Here is a 22193-nt window from a genome sequence, read left to right on the forward strand (position 1 = left end):
TCGATACCACGCTAGTACAGGCAAGCTGCGGCTTTTGCTCCTCTCGAATGCCTTATTCGTTATTCGTCGCGAAAACAAGAATACATCAAGATTAAATTAAGCTTGATAATCACAGCAAGGTTTTATTATTTACCGCCATAAATCAAAAAATTTTTGGGTTAAGCGGTACTGGGTGGCATTTAGATTATACTCAGGCAATTTTCAGGAAAATACTAGAGTCAAAAATGGGGCAGTGAAAAGGCAAAAAAATCGCTTCACAATTAAAAATTTTAATTCAAAACAAGCGAGTTTATAATATTCAAAACAAGGTCAGATCTCATTGAAAAGAAAGAGAACTTGTTAGAAATGATTCGAAAATATTTTGTATGTATGACGCTTTACATTCACTAGAGGCCATGGCCTTGAAGCACTTCAATTATTCAACGATTTTATGGGGTTAGTGAAATAAAGTGGACTTGATAAACAGGAAGTCTGCCAATTCCCAGCGAATGAAAGTTTATGGCATTTTTTTCCCACTATAATAGAGCTGATCAAACGCTGAATATCCTTTTTGCCGCTGTACTTTTCAAATTTATCAAAATTTTAAAATTTTGTGGTGATTTTATTTTGATCATTGGCACTAACGGAAGAATATTACTCCTTATGCGAAAGTTTACTCTTTGAACATGATAAACTGTTTCGTAAACTTGTTTTGCCCTCAGGCTCTGACACGTAATTCACTAGCAGATATATTTAGCTAACAGAATTTATATTTCATCGCTTTTGTATACCAAAGCGCTAGAAGGACATTTTCGAAACCTATCAGTTTTCACACAACTTGCGTTTTCAAGGTCACACAAAGCTTTGAAGTTTCAACTTGAAGTAAGTCATTCTTTTCTAGATCATCAGAATTGTTATACATCAGGGGCTAACCCATTGATGACGGGAGTATCCTTTAGATTTTGATTAGGGTTCTAGTGATTGCACTCTTTCCTTTATTTTCAGCTCGGTGATCATGTTGCGAAAAAAGTTGGTTCTTCTTACTTTGTTGATTGTGGGGATGGATTTGCTGTTTTGTACAGATAATGCAACTGCGTGGAGACGTCGACGGCGTCGATCCCCGCCTCCACCGCCACCGCCTCCGCCACCGCCACCTCCGCCGCAGCCTTGCAACTCATTTCTTCCGTCGTTAACGATTGGGGGCCAAGCAAAGAGATGGTCCAACGCATGGCAGCAGTCATTCCGCGCGTATTGCCCTAACAGTAAGACTACAAACTCTGTTATTCTACCGAACTAGCAACATCTTTTTTATGAGCATGATTTTATCTTTATCATTTTTATTACTTTGGATGACAGAAATGGCACTTGAAGTTGAGTAAAGTTCTTTAACTCGTTCTAAAGCTCATCAAAAGCTGTGGAATTCGCCTTTACCCTTTGTTTGCCCCGTGAATATAGTTATGTTTGAACTCTCTGAAAAGGGACCTGTTGCTAACTTGCCTTATATCTTAATACTAGGCTATTCAATGTTCTGGTGGATTAGTGTTTTTCGAAAATGTCAGAAGGATCGCATTCATCATTTCCGCTGTAACCTTGCTCCTGCTATTTACCGCGCAAGCGAAGACTGCGTCTGGTCTGGTTTTTTTCCGAACGGAAAGACAGGTTCCTCCGATTTTTTCTTCACGTGTGAGTCGCATGGATTTATCACTGGAATTGTGAGCTATTTCAATACGGTCACTAAAGATCGCAGGTACCTAGGTTTATTTTTTTATTTATTTATTTTCCTTTGGCGATGTCCTCAATTAATTTTCCTTATGGATAAATCACTCACAAAAAAACGTTTCCTCGGCAGAAAAAAAGTTTTAGGACAAGGTTAAGAGCTCCTCACAAAAACAATAAATAAAATACCACAATAACACGAGATGAGAAGAAATATTATTAGAGAGGGGACGAAATTAAATTTAGCAAAACATGTTTAGACTTGAGATACGAACCTGAACGGGAAATTTAAGCCCTTCGCGAACGTCGACTTCATTTCAACCTGTAAGTCTTGCATTTGAAAGCTTCTTGGCTTGCTTCCTTCATTCCCTCCTCAATGATCCAAATCGTTTTGACGATGGAGGAGATCTTAAAAATTCAGGCTAAAATTTTCAAAATGCACCCAAAGATGTAAGACAAAATTCAAACACAAGGAGCGATGTAAACTAAAGACAAAAAGCAACTTCTCGTCTAGACCTATAATACATTAAGATCTTTGATGCCATTTTTTTCTTTCTAGAGTAAAATTCCGTTGCTGTCACGTGGAGGGCTACAAACGTCGATTCTGCAAGACCACGGGGTACAAAAACGTGTACAGAGGACTTTTGAACTATAGAGCTCATTCGGGTTACACCGTAGTTGGTGTGGTCAGTGACCACAGCTCGAGGTTTGTAATCTTTTTTCTTACGTTCAACAATGATGGGTTTTCATTATTATTAAAAGGTGCTATTTAAGTATTATTCAGGTTATGCGTCATTGCACTTAAAAAACTATGCAGTATAATGTTCCATTTCTAGGAAACAAAGCCTTTCGTGAAAATCGAACTGTTGGTAGTGATTAGAAGTCTAATTTTTTTTTTTAACAAAGCATATTTTATTCCCATTTATTCATATTGCGACCCTCATGACTGAATAATGTTTCTTTTTTTTTTTTTCACGTTCAAGTAACGCGTTTTTTTGAAGACACTGTTTTTTTTTCTTTTAGTTACAGTGATCGTCGCTTGAAGTTTCGTATCTGTAAAATTAAATCAAGCATGGCGTGGAAAAAGAAATGAAAGACTTCAGACGGATAAGAAACCACATCAGAAGGGATCAAGCGCAGGGCATTTTAAAATAGATATGATTTATAAGGTTTTTTTTTTATAAGCCAATGAAATAAAAATAGTTCTCTTGTCGGCCGAAACAGAGGGAGATAAAATCATCACACGAACTTCTTCAGGTAGAGAGGGTATAGACGTGAGCTCCTAGAAATCAGACTTATTATATCAGAGGTTCCTTTATAAGGTTTGGCTCTTTAAGTTACTCTTGAGCGCCGCTAAGGAAAAGGAAAGAATGTCGTCGGTGTTCGATTAGGAATATCACTGTGCCGGCTTTAGGAGTATTTTCATTAGATGGTCTTCATCGATTTGATCTGATAACTAATGGTAAATGTAAGGTGAGCTAAGCTTTGAGTTTCGTAATAAACACTTGCTAATATCTTCGAAGTTTCTGATTCTACGTTTTTGGTGCATCTCTTACCTGGGTTTGGCAGAAAGAAAGGGAGGTTTATACCGAATGAAAGTCTACACGCTATTATATACTCTTGAGCGCGGCTAAGGAAAAGGAAAGAATGTCGTAGGTTTGCGATTAGGAATATCACTGTGCCGGCTTTAGAAGTATTTTCATTAGATTGTCTTCATCGATTTGATTTAATAACTGAGGGTAAATGTAAGGTGAGCTAAGCTTCGAGTTTCGTAATAAAAACTTGCTAATACCTTCGAAGTTTCTGATTCTACGTTTTTGGTGCATCTCTTACCTGGGTTTGGCAGAAAGGGAGGGAGGTTTATACCGCATGAAAGTCTATATGCTGCCATCTCCTTTTTTAATATTTTCAACAGATGACCTTAAGGGGAAAAGAGACTTTCTTTACCACAATATTATATCGAACCCTGTTACTTCTCCTGTTTGAACCTGATTTATTTATTTTGGTTTTCAGTTTATGGGTGTGAATTAAATTAGGCTATTTTCAATGACCCCTTATGGCTACCATTATTTTACATGGAATTACTTCATAAGAATTAAAAAAGATCTGACCAAAAAAAAATCAGAAATAACTACGTGAAAGCGGGAGACAATGGAAACAATAAAACCAAGGGGGGGAGGGTCTCTGAGGTATTTGGGCCACTAACATGAGCCACTGATGTGGACTGGAGAAATATTTCCATCATTCCCATGAGGCCTCTAAGGAGGAGAGATCTTGTTGCCTCAAACTCATTCTCCTTTGAAAAAAAGTGGCAAAGGGGAAATGGGCACCCGTAATGGATAACAAAACGTGCTGTATAAAATTTTCTTTTTGCAACGAGTTACTTCGCTGCAGCTACTCAATTTAGATCATATGACACCTCATTTGAGTTGTTAACATTGCAAATTGTCTCACAGTCCTTATATGAAAGAGAATTTATTTACCTCACGGATTCTTCGTAGTCCTCGTGACTTGCGCACTTTCGTGGCCTTGCCTGATGTGCGATAACTTGATGATATTCATGATAACCACTTTTTAAAAATCAAGATCAAAATAACACAATGAACTGATAGACCTAAGATCACGCTCTGCTAAACAAATAACCAATTATTTAAATACGAACGAAGTTCATTTGTCATAAGTTAATCAGACTTATTCTGACAAGTTCCGCACCTTGAGTTTCATTGATATTTTAAATCAAAATGACACATAAACCTTATACGTACCTGATAGATTGTTTTGGTGTGCAATGGAACTAGGAAGAAGTGGATTACCCTCAAAGCACTTTCCTCATAATTGAAAGCTATCCTGTTATCAAAAAAATAGGTATTAATAATAACAATAATAGTAAAAACATATTTAAACAAGGTAAACCCGTCAGCTGAAGCTGTTATAAACGGGTGCCTTGGGCAACTGAAAAATTAACAATTAAGGAAAAACATAACTATTGAAGATGAACAATCAGAAAAATGTAAACACTATGTACAATGTCGATGGATAAAAGCTAAGAAGTATATAACTAAATAAGTAAATAGAAAAAAAATCCAAACGTTTAACCAGAACTCTAAAAAATTATTATCATTAAGCTGTGTTTTAAAAATCACTATAGAGTCAACTTCCTTTAGATGCGGTGGCAAGTCATTGAAAGCCTGGGCTCCACTATAAAATGTTCCTTTCTTGGCAGATTCTTTACGGATTTTAAGGAATTAATATATCCAATCCATTACGCCTAGTGGAACAAACATCTGAAGACTTGATAAAATAACTTTTAAAAAGATCTAGAGCAATGTTATGCAGACACTTATAAACAGAAGTTAAATTGTGCATTGTTGGTTGAACGCGCCTTAAGGGACTTCCAACTTAATTGGCACAACCGGCTGATGGTGACTAAGATTACTATCTTTCAGTACAATTCTTACGGCTCTCGTTTGAAGTCGTTCTAAAGATTTATATCTAGAAGGAGCTGAGCTGTTTCAAACAAAATCAAAACAAAATTGAGTGTTGCGTTTTGTTATCTGCTGAGTCATTTGGCGTAAATGATAGGAATAGAAAGAGGAGGGCAAAAGGTTAGGATTGCGAAACTGAAAGTCTCTGGATGCTTCTTAAGAACATACTGTTTTGTTTTGCATATCAGCATGTGTCATTTGATTTGTCTCAGGCGGATTAGAGAGGATTGAAAACTTGATCCAGCTTGGATCTTAGTTCTTGTTGACGGTGTTCTTCACTATTCGCTCTTGAGACTGGCTGAAAGCGATTTACAACTTGTGCACGGATCAAAACTTGGTTATTGAGGACAATGGAGTAAAGAGCGCTTTGTAGGTGGGGGTGATCAGCTCCACAGCCTAAGAGGTAAGATATTCATCCTTGGTTAAGTTTTATTTACGAAGGGAGATCGATTTTTCTCTGATCTTTTGTAATTTGCAATGACATTCGACTCTTAAATTAGGCATTAGTTATACTTTGACTTTTATTTCGTGAAGAAAAAAAATGGGAAAACCATGGCAATAAGGTTTCCCTATCATAACTTAAAACATGAATGTTTACATCGAATGTGGAGGCTCACTGACAACTATGGATCGTGATACTTTATTATTGAAGTAAAAGACTGGGTTTTATCAAGCATGCTCCAAAGGAAATGAGAAACATCGTAAATTGGTCCTCTTAAGAACAAAACTTATCAACTTTTACGATTTAATGGGTTTGATTAGTTATGTGCTTACAAAAATAACTAATATTCAGGGCATGATGCCCCTTGCAACTAAAATATCAAGAGATTTAAACGTATCCAGTCACAACATCGACACAATAAGTTAACTTAAGTATCTGAGTTTAGATGAAAGATTGTAGGTTAAGAAGTTCTCACAATTTAGTCTTAATTACAATTCCTTCCGTGGTGAATAAAGTAAAAACAGAATAAACTCCACCATTGTTTCATCTAACCTGCATTGCTTATTCCGCCCGTCAGAGTATTGTCTCCCTACATAATCGGTTGGCTGTTTTGTTCGTTTCAATTCGGTAGTTTTGCTAGTTTTGGTCCATTGTTATTTGAAGTACTTGCCTGGCTTAAAGCTTTAAAAGCCGTTCAAGCGGTGGCAACCAACCTCGCTTTTTGCAGATCGCCTTAAAATATCGAAGAATACTCCTGTTCTTAAAAACAATCTGAAAGCAATTCCATTTTAGATGCTCCACCGACACCATTTGCGTTTTAGTTATACCCATAATCCCCCATTTGTTCCCCATTTCCCAGTTACAGTTGCCTAAGTTCCATTCTTCCCTTAACCCTTTGTGGATCTCAGATTACAGCTTAATGATGTTTTTCTCGAAAGCACTTAACTATGTTTTTCTGGCGCACTTTAGTGGCCTTGCGTGATGTGCGATAACTTGATGATATTCATGAATACCCGTTTTTAAAAATCAAGATCAAAATAACACAATAAACTGATAGATCTAAGATCACGCTCGGCTAAACAAACAACCAATTATTCGAATATGAATGAAGTTAATTTGTCGCAAGTTAATCAGACTTATTCTGAAAAGTTCCGCAACTTAAGTTTCATTGATATTTTAAATCAAAATGACACGTAAAACCTTAAAGCTACCTGATAGATTGTTTTGGTGTGCAATGGAACCAGAGAGTAGTGGATTACTCTCAAAGCGCTTTCCTCATAATTGAAGCCATCTGTCATCTGCTGAGTCATTTGGCATAAATGATAGGAATAGAAAGAGGAGGGCAAAAGGTTAGGATTGCGAAACTGAAAGTCTCTGGATGCTTCTTAAGAACACACTGCATGTTTTGCATTCAGCGTGCGTCGTTTTATTTGTTTCAGGTGGAATAGAGAGGCTTGGGAAAACTGATCTAGCTTGTATCCTAGTTCTTGTTGATTGTCTTCCTAACCATTCGCTCTTGAGACTGGCTGAAAGCGATTTACAACCTGTGCAGGGATCAAAACTTGGTTATTGAGGACAATGGATTAATGAGCGCTTTGTTGATGGTGTGATCAGGTCCACAACCCAAGAGGTAAGATATTCATCTCTGGTTACGTTTTATTTCCGAGGGAAGATCAATATTTTTCTGATCTTTCGTCATTTGAAATCGTGAAATCGATTCTTGAGTTAGGCATTAGTAATACTTTGACTTTTATTTCGTGAAAAAAATGGTGAAGCCATGGCAATAAGGTTTCCGTATCATAACTTAAAACGTGAATGTTTACATCGAATGTTGAGGCTCGCTGACACTTAAGTATCTTGATACCGTTAAGATTTAGTTTAAGACTGAGTTTTATCGAGCTCCCTCTAAATAAAACGAGAAAAATCGTTTAATTTGGTCCTCGTGAGAACAAAACCTATCTTAAAATTTATATGGGTTTGATTGATCATGTGCCTACCAAAACAATAAATATACAGAGTATGATGCCTTGGTAACTAAAATACCAAGAGATCAAAGCGTATCCAATTACAATATCGACATACTAAAAACCCTTTGTTGGCAGTTTTGTTCGTTTCAATTCCGGGTAGTTTTGCTCCATTGATGTTTGAAGTACTTGCCTGGTTTAAAATCCTTAAATATCTGGTTTAAATGTCGAAGTATACTACTGTTCTTAATTAAGAAACAGCATGAAAGCAATGTTACTTTAAATGCTCCACTTACACCATTTTCTTTTCAATTGTTTCCATAATCCCTCAATCCAAACTGAAGATAGTTTAGTTCCATTGTTCCCTTAACCCTTTGTGGATCTTTACAACTTAACGATCAGTTTGCCATTTAGCAAATATCGCGTAAACTTTTTTGCTCGCACTGTTTGATTAAAGCACAATTGAGACATTAACACAAATTGACTTTAGCCGTTTGCTTTCAAAATTTTTTGAGATTTCTTCTTTTGGATACTAATTTTTCCATCTTGTTGAATACGTCACGGTTACAATCGGTTTTAAAAATGAAAATTTCTTGAGAGAGTTCGGCTGGTTTTCCGCTTACTCGACCGTACTGCTGCAGTCATTCCTCTCTTTCCATATCAAGGGCTTCAACTGGCTTTCTTCCGTGTCGTACCAGAAAAATGGAGATGTCACCGGTTCTTACCTTTAAGTTAGATGAGGTGGGAGAAGCTACAGTGAGGAACTCAGTTTGACTTCCTTATCGATTTTTTCAACATGTTGCCATCGCGCTGCCAAGACAGTAAGCTTTTGAAATTTAAGTTGAAAACCAATTGTTTTTACGATATTACATGGATAAAGAGAGTTATTGGCCTTAGTCTATCTTGGGAATGACCATTGGTTTTACAAGCTACATAATTATGAAGTCATCTGAGAACGTTTATTGTATGCCTGCAGTCTGCGTAACAATTCCTTTTTTCTTCCTTTTTTTCACGTCCATAGTTACTTTCATTTGAAGTAAATGATCTTTAAGTGAGGCCACCTTTTTAGGCGAGTGTTAGCAAACTAATGCGAGTGCGAAGAAAGGAGCGGTATGGTTTTACAAACTACTCTCCTAACGCGCTTCTCGTGAGCGTTCGCCTCGCGCGCGTTCGCCTCGCGCGCGTTCGCCTCCCGCTTTCTTCGACTCTCTTGTAAAAGGTATCCATGCTTACTTTAGTTCTTGCCTTGCTATGTCACGCAATCGGACAAATCACGAGACCGAAGAGTATAAAAACTATCATAAGCAAAATTTCACACACACCAAAAACAAAACAAAACAAAACAAAACCAAACAAATCTGGGGCAACTTAAACTAGTAACCTGTGTTTAGATGTGTTCAAGGAATATTGAAAAGTAGCATCAGTAAAATCTGTAATAAACAAGTCTTCAGACGTATCGGTAATTATAATAATAGTGAGGTGATCGTTCAATATTCTTCCTGACAAATAATTTGAGGCGGAGTTGAATCCAAGCTGATTATTTAATAAACGAATTTATGTTTTGGATGGTATTTCATGGAATAAATAAGTAAAATGCCAAATTATCAAGCACACAACATTTTAAAATTACCTCGCCTGGTGAAAATCATATGCCAAATTCACTTCGTGTCCAGATTTGATAACAGTTTGTAATTAAGTAATTGGATACATGTTATCTCAACGTTAAATGTTGACTAATTTCACTTCTGTTCAATTAATTGATTAAAGATCCAGTATTTCTTCATGGCCACTGCCGCAGCACCTTCGTTTCCTTCGACAAAAGAGACAGCCAATTACGCCCGGTTATGCAGGCTTCTGGTGGATGCTGGCTCAGATGCCTTAAGAGACGCCTTTGACAAGAGCCGACCAACAGGAGACCTGAACGCAGTTTTGTCAAGTCCTCCAGTTCATGCAGTCTTAAAATCACTTCGAAAGAAAGGTGTTCTTAATCCTACCCAATGGGGAAAACTATATCCTGCCAACAAATCTGCAGTTTCATCAAAGAATTTCGATATCACTCTACTGATGGTTTTGCTGAGGAATATATGTGGTCTCCTTCCTCCAGCTAGCGGCTGGGATAAACTTCCTCCTGCAACAGACACAACCCTTGAGGCAGATATCGTTCGCATCAAGTGCTACAGAAACACAGTTTATGGTCATGCCAGCGAGGCCTCGGTTGATGACCCAACATTCAATCAATACTGGAAAGACATCCAAGATGCATTGGTGAGACTGAGAGGAGCTGGTTACCAAAGTGCTATTGATGATCTGAAAAAGGAATGCATAGACCCTGATTTCGAAGAACACTCTAAAGAGCTTCTTAAACAGTGGGTAGTGGATGAAGTCAGCATCAAAAAAAGCCTGGATGAATTAAAGGAAGCAATCGTTAGCCCTATAAAGAAAGCAGGAGACAAAGGTATATTGTATTAACAGTTAAATCTGTGCACGGCATCATGTTTTACTGCATCAGCCATAAGGTGTTAACCTCTGAATCCTCAATTAATCAATTAAACAATGCAAGTTAAATGGACACACTTTGAAAATAATAACGACTGGAGCTTGGTCTTGACACATAAAAACCATAGCAGTTTCAAAAACGCTATTGTGATTATGAAATTAACGCAACTCTTGGTTTCCTCTTCAGCTGCTTCAGCATACACAAACGCGTTGAAAGAATCGATTAAAAAGCAAACAGAGTTCCTCACTTTAGCTTCTCCCACCTCATCTAATAAGGTAAGAACAGATGACATATTCACCAGCCTTCTGATACAACATGGAAGAAAGCCAGTTGAAGACCTAGATATGGAAAGGGGGGAACAACTTCAGAAGTACAGTCGAGGAAGTGGAAAACCAGTCGAACACTCCCAAGACATTTTCCTTTCTGAAAGTGATCGTAACAACGACATGAATCCTAAATCTGTACTTGTCACTGGAAAGGCAGGGATTGGAAAAACTGTCTATTGCCAAAATTTAATTCGAGACTGGGCTAACAACAAATTATTTCAACCACAAAGTAATCGAAACGTGCCTGACTTTAAGTTCGTATACTTACTGACTTTTCGTCAACTGAGTTTGCTGAGAGGTAAGCGTGTTACTTTGAGGGAGATCCTCAACCGATCTTCAGTGTTAGATGAACACTCAAATATCGACGACTTTTTATTTGAGTACATTGTTGATCATTCTGAAAATGTTTTGATTATTCTAGACGGCTTTGACGAGTATTCAAAACAAAATTTCATCGTTAGTGATTTTGATGACCGATATCCGAATAGCGCCAAAGAGAAAATGCCAGTAGCAGCGCTGTGCGCCAAGCTAATCAAAGGGAAAATCTTGAAAGATTCGGTTGTCATGATAACGTCAAGGCCTGATGAATGCGATCAAATGACAGGTGAAGTTGCCTTTGATCGGTACGTTGAAATTACAGGGTTTTCCGAGGAACAGGTGAAGAATTACATTGAAAAGTATTTCAGAGAAAACGAAGTAATGAAGAATGCTGTAATGGATCACATCACAAAGAATGACAATCTTGTTAGCTTTGCCCACAATCCTGTTCGGTGTTTTCTTATGTGCTCATATTTTGAGTACATATTAAAGGAATCGATGAACACTGATGCTCTTCCTGTCAGCATGGGTGACATCTATTCGGAAGTGATCAACGTGTTTCTCAGAACACATAGCAAAACGAAAGGAGCCCCCCCAGAGAAAACGCTTGATAAATTGTCAAAGTTTGCGGCTCATTTGCTCCGAAAGAAGAAGTATCTCTTCAGTGATGTTGACGACATGAAAATGTTTTCTTCGGAAGAAGTTAAAAGCCTCAAAGCAAGCGGTCTTCTCCATTGCGGTCCACTGTTTAGAAAATCATTTTCTGAAACGACGAAATATTTTTGCTTCATTCACCTAACTCTCCAGGAATACTTGGCGGCTCGTTGCTTTGTGAAGCAAAGAGAAATTCCATCTTACTCTGAAAATGCCTCAAGAATGGTGTTGCAGTTTATGTCTGGCATTTTATCAAAGCAAAACGACCACGCTTTTATGCGCAAATTGCTCGGAGGACTCATTCGAAGGGCTCAGTCTTTGCTTTCCGTAGTGCCACTAATAATGAAGTGTCTGGCTGAGTACCATGACAAAGAATTTGCACTAAATTTCGTAAAGAGATTTTATAGTCAGCTTTTTTATCTTGATTTAATCATAAAATTTGAAGGACTGGATTGTATGGCCATATCTTTTCTGTCAGATATCGTCAGTACATTGAATGCAGAAGAACAGGATGAAATGAATCAACCAACGTTTCAACAGTCTGATAGGCTGTTAGGTAATCGACCAAATCTTTTTAGGCGCGTCGTGCCGTGTGCAGAGGGAACTGCTGAGAGGAGTCAAACATCCTCGCACCAATCAAGTAGAGCACCGGATGAATTGTATCTCTTTGATTGTCATATTACACAGACTGGATTAAGACAAATATGTAAAGTGCTGAAGAACGAGCTCTGCACTGTGACTTCTCTTGACTTTACTTCGTGTTTAATAGCAGACGAATGTGTTGCTACGATTGCAGAATCGTTGCCATTGACTAACGTGATTAAACTGTCTCTGCAAGGGAATAAAATCACTGATGCCAGTGTTGTCAGCCTATGTCAAGCATTGCAAACAGCAGCATGTCAAGTCACCAAACTTGATCTGAGAGAAAATCAGATCACCGATGCCGGTGTTGCCAGTCTTTGTCAAGCATTGCAGACAGCAGCATGTCAAGTCACCAAACTTGATCTGAGTGATAATCAGGTCACCGATGCTGGTGTTGCCAGTCTATGTCAAGCATTGCAGACGGCAGCATGTAAAGTCACCAAACTTTATCTGAGTGAAAATCAGGTCACCGATGCCGGTGTTGTCACTCTCTGTCAAGCATTACAGACACCGTCATGTCAAGTCACCGAACTTGATCTGAGTGATAATCAGGTCACCGATGCTGGTGTTGCCAGTCTATGTCAAGCATTGCAGACACCGTCATGTCAAGTCACCGAACTTGATCTGAGTGATAATCAGGTCACCGATGCTGGTGTTGCCAGTCTATGTCAAGCATTGCAGACAGCAGCATGTAAAGTCACCGAACTTGATCTGAGTGATAATCAGATCACCGATGCTGGTGTTGCCAGTCTATGTCAAGCATTGCAGACAGCAGCATGTACAGTCACCAACCTTTATCTGAATAATAACCAGATCACCGATGTTGGTGTTGCCAGTCTATGTCAAGCATTGCAGACACCGTCATGTCAAGTCCCCACAGTTGATCTGAGTAGAAATCAGATCGCTGATACCGATGTTGCCAGTCTATGTCAAGCATTGCAGACAGCAGCATGTAAAGTCATCGAACTTGATCTGAGTGATAATCAGGTCACCGATGCTGGTGTTGCCAGTCTCTGTCAAGCATTGCAGGCAGCAGCATGTAAAGTCACAGCACTTCATCAGAATGTTAACCAGGTCACTGATGCTGGTGTTGCCAGTCTCTGTCAAGCATTGCAGACAGCAGCATGTGCAGTCACCAAACTTTATCAGAATAATAACCAGGTCACCGATGCTAGTGTTGCCACTCTATGTAGAACATTACAGAGGGCGCAATGTCTAGTCAAAGCTTTGACCTTGCATGGTAATTCTCAGATCACCAGTGTTGGTAAGAGACGTGTCAAAAAGTTCTTGAAGCGACAACCCCCTCTTAACCGGTTCCTATTTCAATTTTAAGAAGAGACTTAAAAGACAAATGAACAGCAATAGCTTTTTACAAAAGTGAAAAATTCTCGAAACAGTGCTGACAAATATTAAGAATAAATAGCCTATGTACTTTTGAGTGATTTCCGTCTAGCACTAAGTATCTTTCTCTGCGAAAGCGCTTGCGTTTGACGAAGCGGATCCAATGGTTGAGTTGAACTTCCGTTTACATGTACGCTGCTGGTTCGAAGTGTTTTATGGAAAGCAGATTAGTGTCCAATTAGTGTTTCAATAAATTCTTAACTTGCTCGATAACAGGGTCTAAAAGAAATATAATTTCAAGGCCAAATGTCTTCTATTGATGTTATAGAACATGCATTTTTTCTCATCATGTCAAAATAGTGATTAGACGCCGTGGTAGATAAACCATTCAAAGACATTTTTACATTTTGTTACATCTGCTAAAAGATCATTACGGAGAATACCCGCATTGAACCTCGTGTCGTGCAATTTTGGTCTGAAATCATACTTGTGATTTCAAATCACGCATATGATTTCAGCCCAAATTGCACTCCACTCAGTGCAATTACCATTATTTATTACACCCATTTTGAAATCATTGGTGGTTCCTGTAATCTGATTGGCTCTAATTGGTGCGATTTATTCACGAATCGCACCATTTTTTGCTTTAAATCGCATCTTTTTCCCAGCCAATGAGGAGGCTACACTAAAAACAAAACAACCAATCAGATTTCAAGGCTTTTTTAAAGTAACCAATCAAATTACAGTAAAATGTGAGACAAAGAGTATCATGTGGCAAATTTTGCTTCTTTTGTTTCCATAACTGTCATTTTTGCTCCCCCAAAGATGGAGGAATTTAATTTCAAACCAGCTCAGTACTGCATCAATAAAATATTTTACCTGACCAAGTCCTGTATTTGAGCGATTTCAAAATGGATGTAATAAAGTGGTAATTGAACCTCGTGTTGTGCAATTTTGGTCTGAAATCATACTTGTGATTTCAAATCGAACTTGCGCTGCGCGCTCGTTCAATTTTGAAATCACGTATATGATTTCAGCCCAAATTGCAATCCACTCAGTTCAATTACCATTATTAATTAGCTAACACAAAGAAACAGAGAGAACCACTGTAAATTATATTCATTGAAAGGTTTGTGCCTGAAAAAGAAAAAAGTTTACGTGTGATTTTTTTGTGGAGCGCGAATTCGCCACTGGGTCGATATCCTGCCAAATTGATCTTTCACTTGGTCATTAACGCATTTATATATATTTAATTTGTTATCCTCTTGGTTTTTTCAATTTCGAGCCCAGGGTCATTTCGACTCCTTTTCAGCGGTGCAGAAATAACCCTGGGCTCGAGATTGCAAATCTTTTTGCCACAAAATAGTCCCAGTCTCCTTTGCGGCTGCTATACAATTCTCTTCTAAACAGATCAATAGTCAATCCTTGTATAGGCCAATCACTGAGAGCCATCTATTTTAGGGACCCTTTCTCGCCAATTTCGCCCCCAATATCAATAATAATATTAAAAAAAAAGAACAAGAACAGAGACTCGTCCAACAGACACCGTTTTCTGTCGTTACGCACACGTGGACAAAAAAATATCACAAATAAAGATGGGTTTGCGCTGCAGACGCTTGATTTTCATCAAAGCTTTTGACATGAACAAATTTTCCATGGATAAGATTTGACCTGTCAGTACATTAGAAGACGCAAGATGTATCTCTACATGACAGAAAAGATTGTGTTTGTTTACGGCTGGGTTATATTTTGGTGATGCGCTACATGACGTATCCATCGTATTGTTGGTGCTTCGGCACTTTATGCACTGGGACATTGGCTGTGTAAGTTTTTTTTGTGGATCGCAGATTCGCCATTGGGTCAATATCCTGCCAAATTGATCTTTCACTTGGTCAATAAAGCATTTATATGTATTTGATTTGTTATCTTCTTGGAATTGTTTTTTTTTTTCAATCTCGAGCCCAGGGTCATTTCGGCTCATTTTCAGCGGTGCCGAAATGACCCTGGGCTCGAGATTACAAATCTTTTTGTTTTTTTCAGTAAAAAAGTCCCAGTCCCCTTCGCGGCTGTCATACAATTCTCTCCTCAAAAGATCAATTGTCAATCCTTGTATGGGCCAATCACTGATAGCCATCTGTTTTGGGGAACCTCTCTCGCCAATTTCGCCCTCAATCATAATAAAAAAAAAAAAGGAAAAAAAAAGAATAAGAACAGAGACTCGTCCAACAGACACCGTCTTCTGTCGTTACCCACTCGTGGACAACAAATATCACAAATAAAGATGGGTTTGCTCCGGAGACGTTTGATTTTTGCCAAAGCTTTTGACATGAAAAAATTTTCAATTGATAAGATTTGACCTGTCAGTACATTAGAAGACACAAGATGTATCTTTACATGACAGAAAAGCTTTTGTTTGTTTACCGCTTGGTTATATTTTGGTGATGTGCTACATAACGGATACATCAACTTTTTGGTAGCTTTGGCACTTTACGCACTGGGACAGTGGCTGTTTATTACAGCTCTTAGCTCGCGACAATACCTTTACCAGCGAGAATTGGTCGGCCCCATGAGGTGGATAAAAGTTTTTTTGCTATCTTGATCGGTGATTCGTATTTGAAAAGCGACAAGATCACAATTTGATCGTTTATTTCATGTTCAAAATAGCACTCTATTCGATGACATGCATCGTAAACCCATCGACTGCGAGAGATGAAATGAAACTGCAATCAGCTGTAGAACTCAGCTTTTTAACGGTTTCTGGATTAACAAATAGAGAAGCCTTGACTGTGCTCTGTTCTGTTATAAAGCACGCAGGAAGCGGCTAGAGCACGAAAGAAGTGTAGGGAGAAACACGAGACGTAGTCGAGTGTTTCTTCCCACTTCTTCTCTGAGCCTGCTGTTCCTCTGTTCCCCTGTGCTAACTGTTACTCTGATAACGTCAGTCAGGTCGACGTACACGAGCCATGAGCTCATTACTTTTAATTTTCAAAACAAACTTTATTTCCAAAGCGAACAACAATGTCGTTAGCATGCTCTATACTCTCATAAAGCACGCTACAATAAGCCAATCAGAATCCTTGTTAGAATGGTTAAAATAATCTGATTGGCTGTTCAAGACTAAAGCTGTCAAAAGTGTCAAACCATCAAAGTTCACATTCCAGGATAGTTTACAAACTAAAATAGTTCGGCAAGTCGAATTTAACACTTTTGCCTGAAGTTTTTAAGTCTCTAAGACAGAATCTTGAAGTGAAATGTTCACTGAACTTCAGCCGAATTATGGCTCATAAAAACACGCGAGTTTTTTCACATGAGAAGGTAGAAAACAAACTGTTCAAGGCGAATGTTTTTTGAATGAACGACAGCCGAATTCACCGGAACATGAAGATCGCTCGGGATGATATCGCCGCAAAACTCGGCTGTAGTGACTGATATGAATTATCACTCAACGTATCGGAAAGGATATCAGAGCAAGCTCTTATTTTTTCACTCGAAGGGCGGCCGATGTAGTTTCTGAGGCTTGCTTTACTGTGATGACAGGAGATCGCCATGATGAGCAAGCCGCGATGAAATTCACCATGATCATATTCGCTCAGACACCGTCATGATTAGAATGAATTTTAACAATTATGCCAGTTTGGTTATATTTTTCATCATTTCTGTTTTGTTCTGTTTTGTTTTTGAACACTGAACTTTATATACTATACGAGTGTTAGCTGTGTTTGATTTTTATTACCGTACGTAAGCTTTCAATCTAACTGAGCGTGAAAATCTTTAAAACTCGAAATGTTTATTTTGTTTTTCCTTTGAGGATTTTCGTATCTGCTCACGTTTTAATAACGTAAATTACGGCGCCTGGTATGTTTACAAATCTTTGTTTGATTCTTCTGTTGCTACTTGCCGGCTCGCTTCAGTTCCGAAATTTCACTTTCAATTATCGGAAAAAAGCTAAAAAGAAGTCCCGGAAAAGCTCGAACACAGTACAATTGGCAGATGGCGTGACAGCTTTAGCTCAGCTCTATGCTCCATACTCTCATAGAGCACGCTCTATCAACCAATGATAGCGCGCGTTATATCCGAAATTTATTATAATAATAATTAACTGACGTATTAATTGTCCGACATATTAATTGTCCGACGTATTGATTGTCCGACGTATTAATTGTCCGACGTATTAATTGTCCGACGTATTAATTATCCGACGTATTAATTGTCCGACGTATTAATTGTCCGACGTATTAATTGTCCGACGATAGCGTGTCCATGCATGAGTAGAGAGCTGTTTTTTTTTTACCATAAGGACAGTTGTGCACAGTGTTACGATTCGAGAAAAATATTGTACATTTGGCACAAGGATTGCACTTGGGCTCGTTAGCGAGTCAGGTCAATCAAAGCACTCTGTTCAAATGTGACAGGCATTCATCTGCATTATCAAGTACAGTAGGATCAGCAATATTGTATGCATTCATTGTAGAGAGTCGTTTACTTATATGTAGTAAGAGAGATGATAGATTTTTGAACCTGGTCATGGAGCAAAGAGAAAGTTAATGGACCTTTTTACAGTTCCCGGCGCCATATTAAATTAGTAACCGCGCACACTTGATAACTAGGCTGGGGTTGACCCGGCGGTTCTTTCAAACAGCTGATCTGCTGACATTTCACGTTCTTTCCATGCACTTTTCAATGCGATTTCTCCCTTCAAAACGGTTCTTTAATACAACAATATGGAAATTTCGTCATTAGATGACATCCAGAAACTCGGAGCAAAAGATCTCAGGGAGAATTGTTATTACTGCTGTTGTTGATGTAGTACTTGTTGTTGAACCATATTCTTCCATTGAAGTTGTTCCCATTTTGTTTACCAAGATGTATTTTTGTTTGCCATTTGTACATTGTATCTCATGGGAAACTATACAATAGAGCCTGTAGAACCACTTGATTATAACCCTTCTTTCTATCAACCCATGAGGGAAACTGTAACTTTACAGATGTCATAATATTTTGAAACCCATCTGGCCCAGGACAACTTATGCTCATGATACATTGAAAACCATTTCAGTTTGCGACTCATGCTAATTTATTCGGTGGCAAGGCAGCATTGAAAGAATCAGACCAAAATATTAGACAATTTAAAAACTCCCAAAAGTGACTGATTCATGTAACTTCTCCCTATAATATCCAAACACTATCCAGCAAACAGATAATGATAATACTGAAACTTATCAGGCAGAAGTTATCTTAATCTTACATCAAATTCTCATAACTTATTTACAAGTAAATGTGTACCAACAAGAAGGGAGAATTAACGATCAGATCTTGGGTATTTGAGGGTTAAAGGAAGAGAACAGAAATGCTTCCTCTCAGCTACTGATCTCAACAATGCTAGTCCTTTACATACATTTAAGTTTCTTTCAGAGATAAACATTCAGTGAATTGATATTCCCATTCTTAGCACTCAGAGGCCTTCTGACACAAAGGTTGCTATACTAGTTCTTATTGCATTGTGTTAATCAATGTTATGAGAATATAATTTTGAGATGTGAAGAAGATACTTAAAAGATTGAGAAATATATCCAAATCGAGATATTTATTTTATACTGTTACATAAGATTTGTTTGAAAGAGAATCTTTCAGACCATCCCCAGGTAAAAATATGAGGCGGGATCCCGCCATTCCCACCTGGGATCCCAGGTGTATCCCAGGTGGGATCCCGCCTTCTTCAGGTGGGATCCCGACCGGGATTTTGGAACATCCCAGGTGGGATCCCGACCGGGATTATGGAACATCCCAGGTGGGATCCCGACCGGGATTTTGGAACATCCCAGGTGGGATCCCGACCGGGATTATGGAACATCCCAGGTGGGATCCCGACCGGGATTTTGGAACATCCCAGGTGGGATCCCGACCGGGATTATGGAACATCCCAGGTGGGATCCCGACCGGGATTTTGGAACATCCCAGGTGGGATCCCGACCGGGATTATGGAACATCCCAGGTGGGATCCCGACCGGGATTTTGGAACATCCCAGGTGGGATCCCGACCGGGATTATGGAACATCCCAGGTGGGATCCCGACCGGGATTTTGGAACATCCCAGGTGGGATCCCGACCGGGATTATGGAACATCCCAGGTGGGATCCCGACCGGGATTGTGGAACATCCCAGGTGGGATCCCACCCGGGATTATGGAACATCCCATGTGGGATCCCACCCGGGATTATGGAACATCCCGCATGGGATCCCACCTGGGATTATGGAACATCCCGCATGGGATCCCACCTGGGATTATGGAACATCCCACATGGGATCCCACCTGGGATTATGGAACATCCCGCATGGGATCCCACATGGGATCCTGCCAATTGAAGTTGGGATCCCGCCTTAAATTCCTAATAGCATCCCACCTGGGAAAGCACATCCCGGGCAGGATTAAACCTAGAATCCCACCAATCCGTCTTAGGATCCTGCCTCAAATTTCAGATACTTTCCCACCTGGGAAATCATATCCCAGGCAGGATTGCATCTGGGATCCTGCCAATCCCAGTTTAGACCCTGCATAAAATTACAGATGGCTTCCCACTTTCAGAAAAATCCTTTGAGGGATCCTGTTTATCACTGGAGACCACAGATTTATGAAATGTACTAGATAGGATATCTTAAAATTAAGAGGATAAAATTTTCTAGGTGAGCTATAGACCCCATCAATCCACTGAGGGTCCAAAACTTTCCAACTAGCTATAGAACATACTGACACCTCCAATGGGATCCCATTGTCTTACCAAGCTATTGATCATAAATGATTCAAACAGTACATGAATACACAGACTATATGTGATAAAGATCTCATAATTTATTTGCAATGAACCAGCATGTGTTTGACTTGTTTCATTAACAAATTTCTTAACCGAACATTCTTAAAGAATAACAGCAAAACTCAGCATATTACTTTTTCTTCATCATTTAAGCAGACCATCTACAGTGTAATAAGGCTCAACGTTTAAAAAAATTGGCTGTTGTGTATCAAAGAATAAAAGAAAGACAAAACCTCAATAATTCATGTTATCAAAATTTTGACAAAGGTACTGATTGAAAGTCTGCTCTCTCTTCAGTCGAATTTTTCAAAGCAAAGCAAGGTCAGAATGTTCCCAAATGTGACTAAAGTAATCTTGAAACCTTACTCATAGATTTATTTCATTGTAAAGTGTAAGCTTAGGAAACTGCAGTATGCAAGCGACCAATTCGATTCTCAGAATTATTTGAGTTTCAGTTGCGCTGAGTGTTAGGTAAGATTAATTCAAGCCGTTATTTCTATTCTTTGATAAGATTTTGATCACGTAACGAATATGGCAATTTGTACTCACCACAAACTTCTAAAAATCCTAGCTTTAAATGGCCACTCGATCGTTGTTTGAACCAGTCGATATGTCAACTGTTAATTGTCCCTTCTTTTAAGTTCACGGCACCAACGACTTTCTTTTCATTTAAAACACTCACGCTGTTCTCGTTTTCCCATTAAACCACAATAAAACCAATCTTTAGAAGTGTTATATTAGGCAAAACAGTTGGGAAAAGAAACAACTTGAAGCAAGAGCGGTTAACCGATGAAAAGTACATTCAAAGATGAGCGCCAAATAGAGTTTTCTTTGTTTCCGATTACTGGCATGATCACGTGGACCTTTTAGCAAAGAGAATCCGCTGGCTTGACCCATTGCAGTCTCAAGAGAAGCGCGCAACATTATTCTGTCTCTTCTGACCGGTTCTCCTCTCTTAGATGGTGGATACCTTGGATTCATGTTTTGATGATGACATAAATAATGATGTGAATTCACTCTATGTAGAAATAATCGACAAGAATCGAACAAGAATGCACGATTTGTGGCCGAAAGTTTTCGAGGAAAGAAAGACTCGAAACCCACTTGAGTTATGTTCACGGCGAAGGTGAGAAACAACACAAGCCAATAACATTAGGAAGTATAAGAGATACCTAGATGATCACAGTGTACCAGTACCCAAATCAACAAGGCTTGACCACAACAAGCGTTCAGCAACACGTTTCAACACAGTTAGCCATCTCGATTCCTCAGTCGGTCTTTCCAGTGAACTAGCAGTGGTGCCAACAGAGTCAAGTGCGTCTCATAACGGAGAAAACATTTGCACGAGAGACAGAAGCAACTACATGCGATTACAGAGGTGCATTGGAATTCTCGTCTGCAAATGGTTATGCACAGTCCGAAGCGTTACCGAGCTTGGAAAGGGGTGGAGAGCACGAAGATACAAGGTTGTCATTTTATACTACAAGTACAATTTTATACCAGACCTACAAGGTATAGAAAAATTTTGTTGATCTCTGACACAGAGAAGAACAACAAGTAAACTTTAGAGCTGTTATTATTGAACTGTGACTTGTACTTTTCATTTGTATGTAAAGAAGGAATTGTATTTTGCACCAAAAATATAAAGAAGTAATATTTTTTAGGAGGTCCAGTGATTGGGACATTTAAGAAATTAAGTTATGAAAAGAAACTCGGTTTGTACTTCTCACTACTAACAAGTCTTGTTTTAAAAATATTTTCAGATCAGAGTTTCAAATAAAGCAAATTGAAGAAGTCATTTAAAAGGTGTATTTTCTCAAAGGGAACAGTGACCACCTCTGTCTTGTCTGGATGCCAAATATTTGCGGAGTGTGTGGATGATCCATAAGTATTGGAACTCTCACAAAAACGTTTTGTAAGAATAAAAACAGCAAAACAATATTTTCGTAGCTGGGATAAAGAATCCCAGGTGGGATATGTAAATCCCGACCAGGATCCCGGGTAGAATGCATAAGTCCCA

General features: G+C 38.8%; 2 protein-coding genes and 1 long non-coding RNA gene across 5 annotated transcripts; 2 read left to right on the forward strand and 1 right to left on the reverse strand.

Annotated features, from left to right (window-relative positions):
- The first annotated feature begins 713 nt into the window (after positions 1-713).
- Positions 714-3494, forward strand: LOC113666713 (dermatopontin). Its single transcript, XM_089185382.1, has 5 exons — positions 714-861; positions 985-1241; positions 1495-1726; positions 2255-2401; positions 2719-3494. Exons 2-5 carry the CDS (start codon positions 995-997, stop codon positions 2786-2788), a joined length of 696 nt encoding a protein of 231 aa, XP_089041508.1. The 5' UTR covers positions 714-861; positions 985-994; the 3' UTR covers positions 2789-3494.
- Positions 3495-3508: 14 nt separating this feature from the next.
- On the reverse strand, positions 3509-6939 carry LOC149039336 (uncharacterized). The gene is made up of 4 exons (XR_016180583.1): positions 6834-6939; positions 4461-4542; positions 4179-4265; positions 3509-3615 (listed from the first exon to the last, which is right to left on the reverse strand). It is a non-coding gene; the product is annotated as an uncharacterized LOC149039336 (long non-coding RNA).
- LOC113666716 (uncharacterized) lies at positions 5304-13459 on the forward strand. 3 transcript variants are annotated; one of them, XM_089185261.1, is made up of 4 exons: positions 5304-5583; positions 7062-7252; positions 9354-10041; positions 10270-13459. In XM_089185261.1, exons 3-4 carry the CDS (start codon positions 9369-9371, stop codon positions 13353-13355), a joined length of 3759 nt encoding a protein of 1252 aa, XP_089041387.1. In that variant the 5' UTR covers positions 5304-5583; positions 7062-7252; positions 9354-9368; the 3' UTR covers positions 13356-13459. The 3 variants fall into 3 exon arrangements, with proteins under 3 accessions (XP_089041387.1, XP_089041390.1, XP_089041388.1); XM_089185262.1 differs by lacking the exon at positions 5304-5583 and adding an exon at positions 6783-6971; XM_089185264.1 differs by lacking the exon at positions 7062-7252 and having other exon boundaries at positions 5533-5583.
- The last annotated feature ends 8734 nt before the right edge of the window (positions 13460-22193 follow it).

The sequence above is a fragment of the Pocillopora damicornis genome, chromosome 10 (assembly GCF_964200805.1).
Source record: "Pocillopora damicornis chromosome 10, jaPocDami1.2, whole genome shotgun sequence".
In the NCBI taxonomy this organism is placed as follows: Eukaryota; Metazoa; Cnidaria; class Anthozoa; order Scleractinia; family Pocilloporidae; genus Pocillopora; species Pocillopora damicornis.